General features: G+C 31.7%; 1 protein-coding gene across 1 annotated transcript; it reads right to left on the bottom strand.

Annotated features, from left to right (window-relative positions):
- Nucleotides 1-9,727: 9,727 nt before the first annotated feature.
- On the bottom strand, nucleotides 9,728-13,019 carry LOC117933229 (receptor-like protein 7). The gene has a single exon (XM_034854614.1). It carries the CDS (start codon nucleotides 13,017-13,019, stop codon nucleotides 9,969-9,971), a length of 3,051 nt encoding a protein of 1,016 aa, XP_034710505.1. The 3' UTR covers nucleotides 9,728-9,968.
- Between the last annotated feature and the right edge of the window lie 4,165 nt (nucleotides 13,020-17,184).

The raw sequence follows: 17,184 nt of genomic DNA on the forward strand, positions 1-17,184 counted from the left end.
CATGCTATATATATATATATATATATATATATATAGCATGTGATTGTTTACATTATTTTTAATATTAATCAACAAAACAATATTTCTAAGACTAATTTACCAACCTTCCAATAATTTTGAAAGTGTAAATAGGGTAATTGACAAAATTAAAGTCTTCAAGATATTCAAAATTTCTCAATTCCAGAATTACCTAATTGCTCCCCACACTAATCCTAAATATTTTTAAATAAAGATTTAAATATTTAAAACTATTAAAATAAATATTTTCTTATTAAAACAATTTTTTAAAAGTAATAAGATCAAAAATCATGAAATCTTCAAAACTATAATTACAACAAATATTTTTAATTTTAAAACTAATTTCATAATTTAAATTAATGATTTAAAAAATAAAAATGCTGCAAAATTCATTTTTGTTTATTTTTAATTCCATTTAAATATGATTTTTTAATCTTCATTGATAACAATAAAATTATGTTTACAAAGGAAAAATAGTAAAAAATATATATATATTTCATTTAGTTTACTTATAATGAACAATTCAAACATGATTGATTTTAATTTTATTTCCTATGTGTTAATTTTTGTAGGGAAGGTCTTAATGACATGGTTTGGTAAAAAAAAAAAAAAAAAACTTATCAATAATCGTCTTAATGTCAAACTCAAGTTGTTTAAAAATCGTACAAAACCTATTAGGAGCCTTGTACACCCTTGTACACTTGACATATTACCCTTGTATAGTTAGTGTAATACCCTTGTACAATAGCGCAATTTTCATATCCCTCTTAAGTTTTGTATTTATGTAAGTGTGTTAATCATATTTTCAATGGTTTGGTTGAGAAGCTGGCAGATGACTTAGGGTCAAATTTTTTTCCCCAAATATCATTATTGAATAAAGGATTGGAATTTTCATGTGGGAGTTAAATAAAGTGCATGACATAGGTGTACAATCCTTGGGTGACAAGGAAAATAAAGGAGTGGTTCGATTGAAATCTTTCACAAAAGGTAGTTTTGTATACCTTTGTACACTTAGTGTAATACCCTTGTACAGTGATCCAAATTTCATGTCCCTTCTAAGTTATGTATCCACGTAGGTGTGTTTAACCATATTTCCAATGGTTTAGTTGAAAAAATGGTGGATGACATAGGGTAAAAATTTTTTTCCCAAATATCATTACTAGGAAAGTATTGGAATTTTTATGTGAGAATTAAATAAAATGCACGACATAGGTGTACAATTCATGGGTGATAAGAAAAATAAATGAATGGTTCAGAATAAATTGAAATCTTTCACAAAATGTAGTCTTGTACACTTTTGTACACTTAGTACTTTTCCCTTGTACAGTTAGTATAATATCATTGTACAGTGGCACAATAAATGAATAAATAAAATTTAATTCTTTTTAATATTTTCATATATATATAAAAAATAGTACTAAACAAGGTTTTCAATTTTCATTTTTAATTAAACGTATTTTCAAAAAGAGAAAATATAGAAAATAAAAATTGTTTTTAAAAATAAAAATAAAAAATAAAAACTAGAAAAATATTTTTAAACCAAACTCAAACATAATCTATATAATTTTTAACTACTTGTTTTCATCTAAAATGAGTAAATATACTTTTCAACCTTTTTATATAAGAAAAATTCAATCTCTAAAATGAGTAAATATACTTTTCAACCATTTTATATAAGAAAAATTCAATCTCTACTATGTGTTGATATAATCTACTTCTAAAATTAGGTCATATAAAAACATTTTAATTGGGTATTTAAAATAAAAACTCTCCATCCATCCACTTTTTTCTTTTTCTTTTTCTTATTTTAATAAATTTTCAATTAATTCAAATCATTAAAAAAATCCTTAGTAATCAAATTTGAAACATTTCATATAACTTATTATCAAAAAGTTATTAAAAAAAATAAGGAAGAAAATAAAAAATAAAAAATAACTTTTTATTTTATAATAATAAAAAAAACTTTAAAATACTTTTTAGTATAAAAGAAAATAAAATAGTGAATATATTAATTTTAAATAGTATTTTAATCATTAAATTATTTACTTCTAAAATGTAAAAGATAATTTTTATTTATTTAAATTAACAGTTTTTAGAAAGTATTTTCCAAAATAGTCTTTAAGTCACTAATATAATTTTTTTATTTATAATTTAAAAATAGAAAATAATGTTGATTTTTCAATTATTTATAAAAGAGTTTAAAAAAATAATGAAAAAAAAAATCCAAAAATGGTTAAATAAGAGAGAATTTGATGGTAGTGGCATGTGAAGAGTGGTAGAATAAAGACAAAAATGAATTAAAAGGGTATTTTTGTCCATTACTATCTCATATCCTTGTAATCAATTATGGGTGATTGAAAGACCTTATTTTAATTATCAAGCCCAACTGGGCTGAAAACACAATTCTCCTTTATTTAAATTAAAGCTTGTGATTGAACATTATCTATTACTGTTTGCTTGTTATGTTGAGATTGTATAACATTAAATTCAACTTGTTATGGAATATGTGACTACTTAGAACACAATATGATGTTATTGCTTGTTATTTAACTTTTGTGTTTTCTGTAAACGCTTGGAATGCGAATAAGGTACGCCTTTCTTTATTAAATTTGTGAACCACGTTGATGTGTTTATTTAGTTCATAGTATCCATGAATTATTTAGTTAATTCTCACAATTATCTTAACTTACTTAGTAGAGACCTAGATTTTAGGGCTTAGAGGTGCTACGTTCATCACTGTATCTTCCTAATAAGAAACCAGACTCCCAGACCCAACTTGGTTTTCACAAACTTGTCCTTTCTTTTAGGAGTCATTTTTATAGGTTTTTTTTTCTTTCTTATTTTCTTTTCCCTTTTAAAAAATAAAATGAAAATAAGTGGTGACTCCATTATTTATAAAATTGGTTTTTCACAAACAAAAAGCGAATCTCATCATCGAGTGAGAACGCATGTGAAAATGCGGGATCACATAATGATATGCAGTTTTAGAATAATGTTGTACCCAAAAACACTCTCTCAAAGCTCAAATATATTCAAAAAAAGGTTTAGAAAAGTTAAGCTCTTGAAATAATGAGGATTGAAACCTTTTTATAAAGGAAAACAACCAAACTAGTCATTGAGGGTTTGACTGGTTGAGCCGAGGGTCGACTGGTTGACTAGCCGTTAGTATTTAATGCTTGGTAGGTGACCGTTGGACCTCAACTGCTCCTTGATCAGACCTTGACTAAACTTCAATCAGTTGAGGTTCAACCTTGACCGGTTGAACAAGCGTTCTAGAAAAGAGAGAAGGTTTTGTACCCTTTGATTGGTTGAGCTAAATTGGTTGACCGGTTGCTCATCCGGTTCAATCGATTGAATCGTTTTTAGATTAACAACCATCATTTTCAACTTAAAACCTTTTAAACAAGTTTAGAAAACATTTGATACAAGGTTTTAGTTGAAAACATGAAATTATCCAATTTTAAAGGATTTAAAAAAAAATACTTTTGGATGATTTTGGTGCATAAATTAATAATGTAATGCATAAAAGACCTAGTGCACCAACAACCTTACAAAGAGATCCTATAAAGCTTAGGTCTTGAAAAATACTTTTCTTTGAGGTCTTCTTCTTCATATTGATTTTTCTTTAGCTTGATTTGTCTTTGTGATTGCCACTTTGGAAATCTTCTTGCCTAATCACACTTGAAATATAATCATTAGTTCCAAACCTTGTTTTGTTATCATCAAAATTGAGATTAGCCAAACCTTGGTTTCACAAAATGGACTATGGGAAGGGAGATATGGGTCCTAGTAGCTCGAGGATTGGATGTACCAAAATTTCTTAAAGATGTATCAAATTTTGTTAAGAATGTACCTAGGGTTCCAAAGTCTATTTCGAGGTACGAAATGACCTCCAATCACTTCTCACTGGTCCCTAAAGGATCAAATGGACCATAAGAATGGACATAGGGGTCCCGGTAGCCCGATGATTGGATGTACCAAATTTTCTTAAGGATGTACCTAGGGTTCCGAAATCTATTCTGAGGTGGGTAACGACCTCCAATCACTTTTCAAGGGTTCTTAAAGGAACAAATGGACTATGGAAAGGGATGTAGGGATCCTAGTAGCCCAATGATAGGATGTACCAAATTTTCTTAAGGATGTAACTAGGGTTCCAATGTTAGTTCTAGGGTGGGGAATGACCTCTAATCACTTCCCGAGGGTTCCTAAAGGAACAAATGGACCATGGGATGGGAGATAAGGATTCTAGTAGCTTGAGGATTGGATGTACCAAATTTTCTTATGGATGTACCTCGGGTTTCAATGTCCATTCTAGGGTAGAGAACTACCTTTAATCACTTTCCAAGGGTCCCCAAATGATCAAATGGACCATGGGAAAGGATATAAGGGTCTAGGTAGCCTGATGATTAACTGTACCAAATTTTCTTAAGGATGTACCTAAGATTCCAAAGTCTATTCCGGGTTGGGGAACAATCTCCAATCACTTCTCAAGGGATCCTTAATGGAACAAATGGAACATCGAAAGAGAAATAAGGATCATGATAGCTTGAGAATTGGATGTTTCAAATTTTCTTATGAATGTACCTAGGGTTCCAAAGTTTGTTCTGGGGTGGGAAACAACCTCTAATCACTTTCTGAGGGTCTCCAAATGGTCAAATAGACCATGGGAAATGATATAAGGGTCCAAGTAGCTCGAGAATTGAATGTACCAAAATTTCTTAAGGATGTACCTAAAATTCCAAAGTCTATTTCAGGTTAGGGAATGACTTCCAATCACTTCTCATGGGGTCCCTAATGGAACAAATGGAACATCGAAAGGGAAATAAGGGTCTTGATAGCCTGAGAATTGGATGTATCAAATTTTCTTATGAATGTATCTAGGGTTCCAAAGTTTGTTCCGAGGTGAGGAACAACCTCTAATCATTTTCCAAAGGTCCCCAAATGATCAAATGGACCATGGGAAATGATATAAAGGTCTAGGTAGCTCGAGGATTGAATGTACCAACTTTTCTTAAGGATGTACCTAAGATTCCAAAGTTTATTCCGAGTTGGCGAATGACCTCCAATCACTTCTCAAGGGGTCCCTAATAGAACAAATGGAACATCGAAAAGGAAATAAGGGTCCCGATAACTTGAGAATTGGATGTACCAAATTTTCTTATGAATGTACTTAGGGTTCCAAAGTCCTTTCCAAGGTGGGGAACAACCTCCAATTTCTTGCTGAGGGTCCCTAAAGGAATATATGGACCATGATAATGGATATAGGGGTTCCAATTCCCCAAGGAATGGATGTCCCTAGGGTTCTAAAGTTTGTTTCAGGGTGAAGGAGGACCTCCAATCACTTATTGAGAGTCTTTAAAGGAATATATGTACCATGATCAAGGAGATAAGAGGTTTCGATTTCCTTAGGAATGAATGTACCTACTTTTTATGAAATTAATATAAAGGTTAAATACAATTTTTTTTAATGAAAAATATATTTTCTTTTATATTATATTTTAATTAAAAATTAAATATTTTAACCAAACAAAAAGTTAAATCCATGATCAAGTTAAAACCATAAGAAAAAAAGATAAAAACACCATCACTTACTATGATTTTGATATGATAAATTTAAAATATAAATAATATAAATAATAAAATAGTATTACAAAAATATTTTTACTTTTACATGTGATAGTATTTACAAAATAAATAAATCTTTTGTTTAACATTAATATAAAAAATCTTATATCATAAACTTCTAAATAATAAAATAGAAATTTTAAATTTAAACCTTAATTTATCAAATATATTATTATAATTAATATTTAAAATCATCAAGTATATTATTTGTGGGGTAATATTTTCATTTTTATCCATGCTATACTTATATTTTTATTTAATTTTTTATTAACTACTTATTATATATTATCATTTTAAGTTTAGTAGGTTTGGAAAATAATTAAAATCAAATAATTATGAAGAGATTAGAGAGTGAAAAAAAAAAAGAATTAAAAGAAGTTTTATGAGAGTATATATGAACATATTATAAAAAAGTGAAAGGAAACACAAAAAAAAAAAAAAAAACAAAAAAACAAAAAAACAAAATAGGTGAGAATGGATACAGTGGTAAGAGAGGAAAAAGGAAAAAAAAAAAAAAGTAGAAATGTGACAAGTGAGTTGTGTAAGAGAGTTGATACGAGATAAAAAAAAAAAAAAAAAAAAAGTGTGATAGATGTACTTGGATGCGAGAGAAATAAAAAAAAAAAAGGTGATAAATGTACTTATCAACAATTTTTTTGAAAGTGGTAGGTATGTTTAATCTTAATTTTTAAGGGTAACTTTGGAACAAATATGAAAGCATTGTTGGAGTGTATGAATATGTAATATTTTTTTTCGCTTTATATTAACATTGAAAAGATAAAAACAAATTTTTAAAAAAACTTAGGTGGTGTTTGTTTTTTGGTTGAATAGAAAAAACCAAAATTGATATTAACCAATATAACTAAAGTGAACTTGTTATTAATAAATTTGGTTTAATTTTAACTAAATAGAAAAATTCAAATATTTTAGTTTTTTCTATTCAGCTAAAAAAATAAATACCATTTTAATTTTGTGGGAAATTAGACAACCATTTTTTAGGGAATGCAACCATTTTTTGAACTTGTGCTTTTACCTTTTCAATTTTAATGTAAAGTGGGAAAAAAATATTACCTTTTCAATTTTTATTATTATTATTATCATTATTCAGTATTTTTATTGGAACAGTAGAAACTGGGCTCGACCTGACAAAGAACAAGTATCAGCGATCCGAGTGTATTTTTTTGTTGGTGCTTGCCATGGATGGACATTTCAATACTCAGTGAGAAGCCCGGAAATGGAGGATGTGGAGGTATTCACTGTATTCCCCTGAAATAGCAACTGCCTGCAATTATGAAAAGCCTAATGAGTTGGTTGTGCAATATTATTGATTATTGTTGATGATTTTGGCACCGTTTTTATTTGGCTAATAATACAAAATTGATGTTATTTCCAATGTTATTAGACACCTGTATTTGTAGAAGATACTTTTTGGTATCTATAATAACAAATAGAAATGTTTTAATTGTTCATAAATATATAGTCTAATGCAAGGCTGATAATTGAATTTAAGATAATTCTGAATTAGAAATAGTATCCCATTGCATTCTGGTGGGGTTATGTAGAAAGCTGGTAAGCAACTAGAACAGCAGCAAAGGGAATCCTCTAGCTTAACTAGTTTGGATGTGTATAAATTAAATCTAGGGTGGAGAAGTTCTTGATACTCATAGGGCACCATATTAGATGTGTTTTGAAGCCATAAGGATTAATAGATTTAAAATGGTAGAAACACTTTCTAAAATCACTGCCAAACACACTCTTAGAGTGCGTTTGACAATGATTTTAGGAAGTATTTCTAATTTTTCTAATACTTTGAAAGAAAAAAAATTTCAAGTATTAGAAATACTAGAAACACTTCTTAAAATCACTATCAAACGCACTCTTAATTTAAAATTGAGTGGGGTCCTTAGTTTCTTTTTAGTAGTTAATTTTTATTTATTTATTTATTTAATTATTATTATTGTTATTTGCTTAGGATGCTTTGTGAATCCACCTTAAATCTCAGGTGTGAGACAAATTAAGGTGGTATGTGATCCTCCAACTTTTTCTATATTCTAAGAAGTTGGTTTGTCCAAGGTGTTTAATTTTAAAAAAAGTCAGATTTTTTGAGAATATAGCTTTGGTTAATTAGTTGCAATTTTACTGAGAACATGACGAATATAAAAGTGATGGTTTAGAGGGTAGGGTGATTTTATGGTTGCTCCTTTCATGGCATCCCATTTAAAGAAAAGAAAATAGTGAGAGAAAGTAAAAAAAAAAAAAAAATGAAGAAAAATAAAAATAAATTATATACTTTTTCAAACTCATTTATTTATTTTTGCTCTTCTATCTAAAGATTAAGTAAGTTAAAAATATATAAATTTTTAACTAATTTTATTTATATTTTATTGTGCGTGATGACAAAACCAAACATGGGGTGAGTGTTGATATCTTTCCCTTTCACCTTTTCAACAAAGATAAAATAATTGGATAGATCTTCACACCTAAGAAGTTTTTTTGACAAGAAAGAACATTGTTTATTTTAATTATTTTGCAATCAAGTTGTAATATCCCACAAGATTGCCCTTAGCCTCGGGGCATAGGGTGTTATATAAGGGGTTAAGTTCAATTGCAAAGTTCTAAGTGTCAAACGTTAATACATGCAAAAGACCTTTGCAGAAGAGCCAAAAAAACTAATATCTTCAGTTTGTGGTTAATTACAATCTGCATTAATACTACTGCATAAATATAAACCACTCAAGCACTTTTACATCCTAGGTTGCTCATTATATTGCTACTAGTTACATATAAAAGATCCTAACTCTAAGTCAGGCCAACATCCATTTTCACCTCTTTGCGAGAAAATAAATGGAACAATATAATAATACAAGGTAGTCAAATTACTTCTGGTATATAAAATTTTCACACTTTTGGTTGTTGCACCCCACTAGATAAGAAAAAGAAAAGGCAAATGAAGCGATAAAACTAGCATTTGCAATTTACTATAGACCATGAGGGTCTTGCATTGTTAGTACTATCTTATTACTCAACAAAACAGGAAGTTTCAAGAAGAAAAAAAAAGAGAAATCAAACAGCAGCAGCTGAATAAGAAGACAAAAAAATGGAAGAAATAGAGCAATATGAAAAGCACATGAATTTAAATCTCTCAAGAAAATTGTGGTTCGATGATTTAGGGCATGTTTGACAACTATTTTTTTTAAACATTTTTTGTTCTTCAAAAAAAAAAAAAAGGAAAATATGTTTGACAATTTAAAAATAGAAAATAGTTTTATAATCTTAACAACAAAAAATAGCTTATTTTTGGAAAATATTTTTTTAGTTACTTTCACTCATTTTTTGAATATTTTTTTAAAATAATTATATAAATATAGAGTGATTAAAAATAAAGTATTACAAATAAAAGTTATTTTTAAAAAATATTTAAAAATATAAAAAAAATAGATTAAGAACATTTCACGTTTCTAAACAAACTTTTGTATTGAAAAAACATTAGATAACAATATTTTTTAAAACTATTTTCGAGAACAATTCCCAAACAAAGCCTTAATTTCTATATCTCTCAATTTCCTTCATTGTCCATTTAGGTTATCACATTCCAAAAATTTTCATATCCCATCAATGTCATTTTCCATCCAAATGCACCAAGGAACCTTCTTCAGAGGTTGAAAAGGGTGGTGGTGGTAACACATCAGGATTAGCCTTGAAAACTAGAGAAAAATAAAATAAAATAAAGCTTTTCCTACAAGTTTTTATTTACTTAAAGAGATTCCATATCTCCCTTGAATTTTCTGTTTTATGGTTAGGTGCTCAAATGAAAGACTTGCATACAAGTTCTAAGGTTGATGTAGAGGAGCCCAAAGCATAGTTTCACTCAACCAACTATAAGAAGGTTTGCAAGTAAAACAACCTCAAGGGACTTGTACTGTTGCTTAACTTCCCATAAAATAGCTTAACTCCAATGCAAGGCAACTTTCATTTTGCTTTTGTCCTTTTTCTATGTGAAATAGATAGAAGAATTTAATACATGCAAGCTAGTGATAGTACTTACTAATACGTAAGCGCACAACTTGATAAAAGGAAGGAGTGATAAAAGAAGTGACAAGAATAACACTTTCAGTTTGCAGTTCAATACAAGCCATAATCAAGTTGCATTGCTACACTACATATTATTAAGAAACCCAAGTAGTTTTACATCCATTCGCCAACACAAACACAAGTTGAAGTAACACCATGACTAGAAAGGAAAAAGAAATGAAGAAAGAAGTCCAACAATTCAAGCAGTATACATAGATTAAGAAATCTTTCAAGGAAATTCGGGTTGGATAAATTCAGCCTCTGTGCCTCCTTCTTTCTTTCCTTGTCCATTTTCTTTGCCGCTTTCCAAAGGTTTTCATGAACCACTCATGTTTCCATGAGGTCAAGTAGTACCCAATTGAAACTCCAATTACTAGCCCACTTCCGTATCCCATTAATACAAATTTCCAATCAAATTCACTAGTTGAACCCTGTTTAGAGGATGAAGATGTTGGTGGTGATGCCTTGGAACTTCCACATGCCCTTGACAAAGGACTTCCACACAATCCCGGGTTCCCATCAAAGGAAGCATTTGGAAATGTTGTAAATTGATTTCCTTGTGGTATAGGCCCCGTCAGATGATTATGAGACACATTGAAGAATGCAAGGAATGTTAGCCTTGTTAGTTGCAAAGGGATCTCTCCTGAGAGCTGGTTCTGGGAAAGATCCAATGACTCCAGCTGTGTTAGGTCCCCCAGGGAGGATGGGATATGGCCAGTAAGATTATTGCTGCCAAGGTTCAGCAAATGAAGCCCATTGAGGTTCCCAACGGAGGTTGGAATTTGTCCTTTGAAATTGTTGCCTGAGAAATCAATTGCTATGAAAATATCAGGGATCTTCTCATAAAACCTCTGCATACCTCTATTTGTCATTGTCATTGAGTACATGTAACGGACCCGGGCAGTCCATCCATACCCTGGGATTTGAAACTCTGGGCGTGCCTGCATGTACCTAAGGTCGTTTGCAATATCTGTAAGTTTCATGGCATCCCAATTTTGGAAATACTCTGATGGCAAATCACCTATAAACTTATTGTCAGAGAGGTCGACGATGCGCAACTTGGGAAACCTGAAATTGGAGTGCCAGCTCCCTATTGCACCATGGAATCTGTTGGATCTCAAAATAAGAACCTGTAGTTGTGGGAGGGCTCCAAGCCAAAAAGGGAAAATATCATCGATTTGATTGTTTCCGAGAACAAGGTGCTCGAGCATCATGCAATTGGCAAATGATCTTGGTATTTGGCCTTGGAATTGATTTTCACCTAAATCAATCACCCTCAAATTGTTTGGCACTGTGCATGTTTGAGGAATGGGGCCATCAAGGCTGTTGCTTCCCAGATCCAGTACGGACAGAGATTTGCTCAAGTTGGCCAGACATTGGGGAATCCTGCCACTCAAATTGTTACTAGACAAATCAAGTAACATAAGAGAACTCATCTTGCAAATAAGTGGCGAAATTTCTCCGGTCAGTTTATTTCCAGAGACTGAATATCCTCTGGTTGATGGTGGTGGAATTGGAAGTGGTCCTTGCAACATGTTAAAATCAAGTTTTAAACTGCGTAACCTGGACCATGGAAGCACAACTGGATGTTGGTCAAAGCCGGTTAAAAGGTTTCCAGAAAGGTCAAGAGCCCCTAGGTTTTCTTGGCTTATGTTCCAAATCCACTTTGGAATTAGACCATGAATTTTATTATTGGCGAGGGAGAGCACCTCCAATTCATCTTGGTTTTGCAGGAAATCAGGAAACTCAGTTAAGTTGCATGAATCCAACCCTAAAAGCTTAAATTTAGGGAGAGTAACATTGGTTCTGGTGTAACCGAGCAATGATAACCTGTTGTTTGATAATTGGAAACTGGTGAGGTTTTTGAGCTTAAGTAACATGTTAAGTTCCACTGTCCCATTCAAGGAATTGTCTGCTACAGAAAGAAATTGAAGATTTACAAGTTCAAATAATGAACTTGGGATTCCACCTTCTAAATTGTTTGTCCCAAGATCTAATATAGTTAATTGGGTGAGGTTCATGAGCCAAGATGGGATCTGACCACTCAATTGATTCCTTGCAAGAGTCAGAGTAGTTAGTTGACTCATATTTACAAGAGAGAATGGGATTTCTCCAATTAAATTTATTTGGCGGAGATACAAAGCAGTGAGTTTTGTTTGCTCACCAAGCCAAGCAAGGGTCCCAAGAGTGAAATTATTGAAAGAAAGGTCTAAATAAGTGAGTTGGGTAAGATTTGCCATGGAAGAAGGAATTTGGCCACTAAAATAGTTATTTTGAAGGTCTAAATAGGATAACTGGGGAAGGTGACCAAGTGGAGATGGAACCGACCCAGTGAAATTGCATAACCTGATATCCAACTCAGTCAAAGAACCAAGCCTCCCAATTGAAGTTGGTAACTCACCAGAAAAACTTGTATTAGTAAGACGCAATATTTTTAACGGACTGGTTTCCTGAAATTCAGGCAAATACCCAATCAGATCTGGATTGTGACTCACACTAAGAAACTTAAGGCTTGGTAGCTGAAAAATGTTCACTGGGAATTCACCATGCAATCCACATCCTCTGAGAAAGAGAGTTGTCAAACAAGATAAATTTTCCAACTCATGAGGTATTGTTGAAGAAATGTTCACCTGGCTTAGCTGAAGTTTCTTTAAGTGGGCTAAGTTCTGAACCAGATTTCTCAAGCTTGGCTTTTGAAGCTGCAACATTGGGTTTCCCGAGAGATCAAGGAAAACCAATTTGGATAGTGCTAAGAGTTCCGATGGGATTTGGCCGGCGAATGCAGAATCAGAGAGATTGAGACTTCTAAGCCTTAAAAGCTGACCAACACCAAATGGGATCTCAGAGTAATTGAAATCATTATCAGAGAGGTCAAGCCTCCGGAGATGAACAAGACTGAAGAGGGTGTTGCTGGAGTTGATAGAACCATAGAGACAACTGCTGGCAAGGTGAAGGCCGATCACATGGCCAGTCTCCCTGTCACACTCAACACCATCCCAAGAGCAGCAATCACTTCCTTCTTCTCCATGGGATTTCCACATTGCAACTTTTGGATAAGCAGAAGGATCACCAGAGGCATGCCCATCAATCAAAAAGCTTTGCTTGAACTGAAGCAAGGCAGAGCTCTCACTATCATGGCACAGTGGCTGCTGCATAAAAGAGGAAGAGTCAGCCACCACTGGATAAAAAGATGAGAGTAAAAGGAGAAAGCGCATGAACATGAAGAGACACAAAGTTGAGCCCATATTTTCTATGGATGATAAGAAAGCAAATGGGAGTGACAAGGGTTCACAGCCAGGATCCATAGTCTTATATAGTAATGAGCAATGTGCATTGAATGCAATCCAGTAGACCAGTCTGCCCATAAATTTTAAACCATTTCAGAATTTGCCCTTCTATGAGTCCCTATTATTAATATTAAAAATCTGACTCACAAGTCAACTCGTCTCCGTAGGCTTAGGGGTGGCATTAAGCAAAATCTCTATTTATTAAATGAACTATCTCTCTCTTTTATTGGTGACTTGATAGAAGCTCTGGTGGAGCCGAAATTTCCATTAGTGATGAGACCGGGAAAAGATTATTCGGAAGAGTGGAAAGGCACCCACAAGCTGCAGAGACACTGATAGCTACCCAGTATGGCAAAATTATACATAGATATATGGTTCTAGGATAAGCCCCTTGCCAAGTCTTGGTCACCACAAAAAATCCCACTAACATGTCCAAGTAGTCTCCATAAGGTTAGGAACTTCAAGCAACATTTCACACCACATCGTTTTAGAATGTTGGGTCAACCTGTCTTCATTTGGAGTCATGCACACTCTTTTTCAAAGCTCAAGCAGAAAATGTGTAGAGAACAGCAGAAACTAGCAAATGGATCGAGACACATTTATGCTCATAATTGATCCAACTGACAAGCTCAAAGGGAGGGCCAAAGGTCAAGACACATGCAAAAGACCAATCCAATGGTCACACATCCCTTTGGAATTCTAACACAGAAATGGAACTATACCTGTTTGGAGTTTCTGGTTCGATGTCCTGGTCCATGGTGTATATCTAGTGTATTCTACTAATGAAAGCAAAGCAACTCTATACTTCTCATAGGATTTTTCTTAGCAATTTGGTTTCTTTTTCTTATTATATTTAGGACAATTTGAAGAAATTGACAAGCAAATGCATAAAATAGAAATAGATGATTTCACAATAAATCAAGAAGATAAAATTAACATTATGACATGTCGATGCAAATTAAAGTTATGAGGTACAGAGATAATAGAATGATAACTATCTACAATTCATGTTAGGCTCTATGTGAAAAGTGTTTTTGAAAACAATTTTAAAAAATGATTTATGGAATTTTTTGTTCTCTAGAACAAAAGTATGTCTAGGACTTGAAAAAATGTTCTTAATATATTTTTTATATTTTAAAAATAACTTTTATCTATAATTTTTTATTTTTAATTATTCTTTATATTTGTATAATTATTTAAATAATAATAATAAAAAAGCAATTGAAAACAAGTAAAAGATGTTTTACAAAAAATAGTCTATTTTATGCTATAAAGAATAGAAAATCGTTTTTATTTTTTAGTTATCAAACATGGATTTCATTTTTTTTTTCTCTCTAGAAAAAATCAAATTATTCTTAAAACTAGTTGCTAAATAAGTTTAAGACATGTCTCTAGTGCATGCACCCAATTCTTGTTTTTAAGCAAAATTTTGTAATTTTGAAATAGATTTAATCATGTTAGGTGATTAAGTGGACTATTAATTATGGGAAATAATGCTCATTATGTCAGTTTTATGTCTCCTTTGGTGACTAAAAAATAGAACTGTCCATCAACCAACTCCCATATTGAAGTATACATCTTATTTATGGGAAACATATAACAGAAAAAAAAAATTAGGGTTTTTAGTCTAATATAAATTTGTGTGTTTCATCACTTTAAGGGTTAAGGTTATTGTAAAGACTCACAAAGAATTATGATACTTGGATAAGAGATAAATTGGCTTAATCTAATGAACTGCCTCTCTCTTCGATTGGTGACATGATTGAAGCTCTGGTGGAGCCCAAATGCCACAAGCGATGAGACCGCAAAAAGCTAGTTAACCAAAAGAATAGTGGTCGATCGTCCTTGACCTCTTTGTAGTTGCTGAATTAATGACCAAAATTAATTTTCAAGAATGCTGGGCCTTGCATGAAAAACTCCAAATGAAGCTGTCTCCATCTGGAGTCATGATAACGTGGAGAGAACGGAAAAGACTTCAGCAAATGGACTTCAGCATTCTCTAACCCCCCCCCACCCTTCTTTTTTTTTCCATAAAAAAAAAGACTTCAGCATTCTCTAACCCACACCACCCCCACACCCCCCCCCCCCCCCCCCCCCCACGAGAACGGAAAAGACTTCAGCAAATGGGCTTCAGCATTCTCTAACCACCACCACCCACCCACCCTTAAAAAAATCATCTGGTTGATAAAAAGAAATATGTTGAATTCATATAAAAATTTCCTTTTACTTTTATATCAAAAAGATTTGTGTACTATATCCTTATTCTAAAGTTTCTGGAAAGAGGATTTATAAAATGATGAGCTAAGGGTATTTTTACTTAATTTCATTTTGGTTTGATTGAAGTTGTCTCTCCTTGGTGTCTTTCATCAGGAATTTAGTAAAGGTCAAGACCCATGCAAAAGGCCAATCTAATGGCTACACATAGCATCCGAATTCTAATGGAGGTATACCAGTTTAGAATTTCTGGTTCTATTTCCTAGACCATGGTGTATATCTGGTCTATTCTAATATAGAAAGCAAGACAACCTAGTACTTTTCGTAGGAGTTCTCTTAATAATTTCATCTTGAATCAAGAGTAGTTAGATTATTAAAGAAATAATTAAAGTTATGAGATATGAAAATAGATGATGATAACAATTTTGCAATTCTTCAAGTTAAAGCGCTACATAAGAAATGTTTTTAAAATGATTTTTGAAGGGCAATTTTTGATAACTAGTGTTTTATTAATCAAAAGTCTATTTAAAAACTTGAAAAAAATATGTTTTATCTATTTTTTATATTTTTAAATATATTTTAAAAATAACTTTTATTTATAATGTTTTATTTTTTTCTTATTCTCTATATTTATATAACCATTTTTTAAAATAACCTTGAAAAATCAACTAAAAGAAACTCTTGAAAATACCAAAATTTCTATTTTTTCATTGTTAAATATGTTTTCTTTTTTTCTTTAATTCTAAAGAACATAAAATTGTTTTCAATAGAAATTGCTAAATAGGGGTCTAAGAAATGTGCATCTCTAACACATGCACCCAATTATTATTTTTAACCACTTCATTTCAAAATTTTGTAATTTTGAAATAAATTTATATTTAATAGGTGATTTAAGCTAGTTAACCACAAAAATAGTGATGAGACCGGAAAATATTATTTGGAAGAGTGAAAAGGCACCCACAAGCTGCAGAGACACTGATAGCTACCCAGTATGGCATAATTATACATAGATATATGGTTCCAGGATAAGCCCCTTGCCAAGTCTTGGTCACTGCAAAAAATCCACTAACATGTCCAAGTAGTCTCCGTAAGGTGGGGCACTTCAAGCAACATTTCACACCACATCGTTTTAGAATGCTGGGTCCAAACGAACGAACCTGTCTTCATTTGGAGTCATGCACACTCTTTTTCCAAGCTCAAGCAAAAAAGGTGAAGAGAACGACAGAAGACTGCAACAAATGGATCGAAGTACCGTGTTTGGAGGTCCATGGTGTATATCTGGTCTATTCTACTATTGAAAGCAAAGCAACTCTATATATTTCATGGGATTTTTCTTAGCAATTTTATCTGTTTTTCCTATTGTATTCAGGACAATTTGAAGAAATTGATAGACAACCACATCGAATGGATCATTTCATAATGAATCAAAATATTCTTAAAAGTAGCTGCTAAACAAGTCTAAGACATGTCTCTAACACATGCACCCAATTCTTGTTTTTAAGCACTTGATTTCAAAATTTTGTAATTTTAAAATAAATTTAATCATGATAGGTGATTATGTGGGCTATTAATGATCAGAAACAACTCCCACTATGTTAGTTTTATTACCTCCTTTATAGTGACTAGCAAGGATGAAAATATCGATAATTATGGATATATCAGTACTTCGATTTTACGGATATATCGACGGATATTTTGATACAAAATATCAATGAGACTAAAATTAATCAAAATTCATGAAAATATTAAGAAAAATTCTAAACATGATATAATAAATAATAATAAACATTTTAAAGTTGTTTTATAAAAAATGATATAAGCATATGATATAATTAATTATACTTGATAATAATATGGTATGCGTCGATAAAAAAATATGAATTTTATAAGTTTAAATTTATTATTAAATTACATCAAATATTATTTGATAATAATATTGTGATATTTGATTATGATATATTTAATTTTC

The sequence above is a fragment of the Vitis riparia genome, chromosome 16 (assembly GCF_004353265.1).
Source record: "Vitis riparia cultivar Riparia Gloire de Montpellier isolate 1030 chromosome 16, EGFV_Vit.rip_1.0, whole genome shotgun sequence".
NCBI lineage: Eukaryota > Viridiplantae > Streptophyta > Magnoliopsida > Vitales > Vitaceae > Vitis > Vitis riparia.

Excerpts from the sequence above, each read along its gene's own strand:
- LOC117933229 (XM_034854614.1), bottom strand. The coding sequence starts at position 13,019 with ATGGATCCTGGCTGTGAACCCTTGTCACTCCCATTTGCTTTCTTATCA.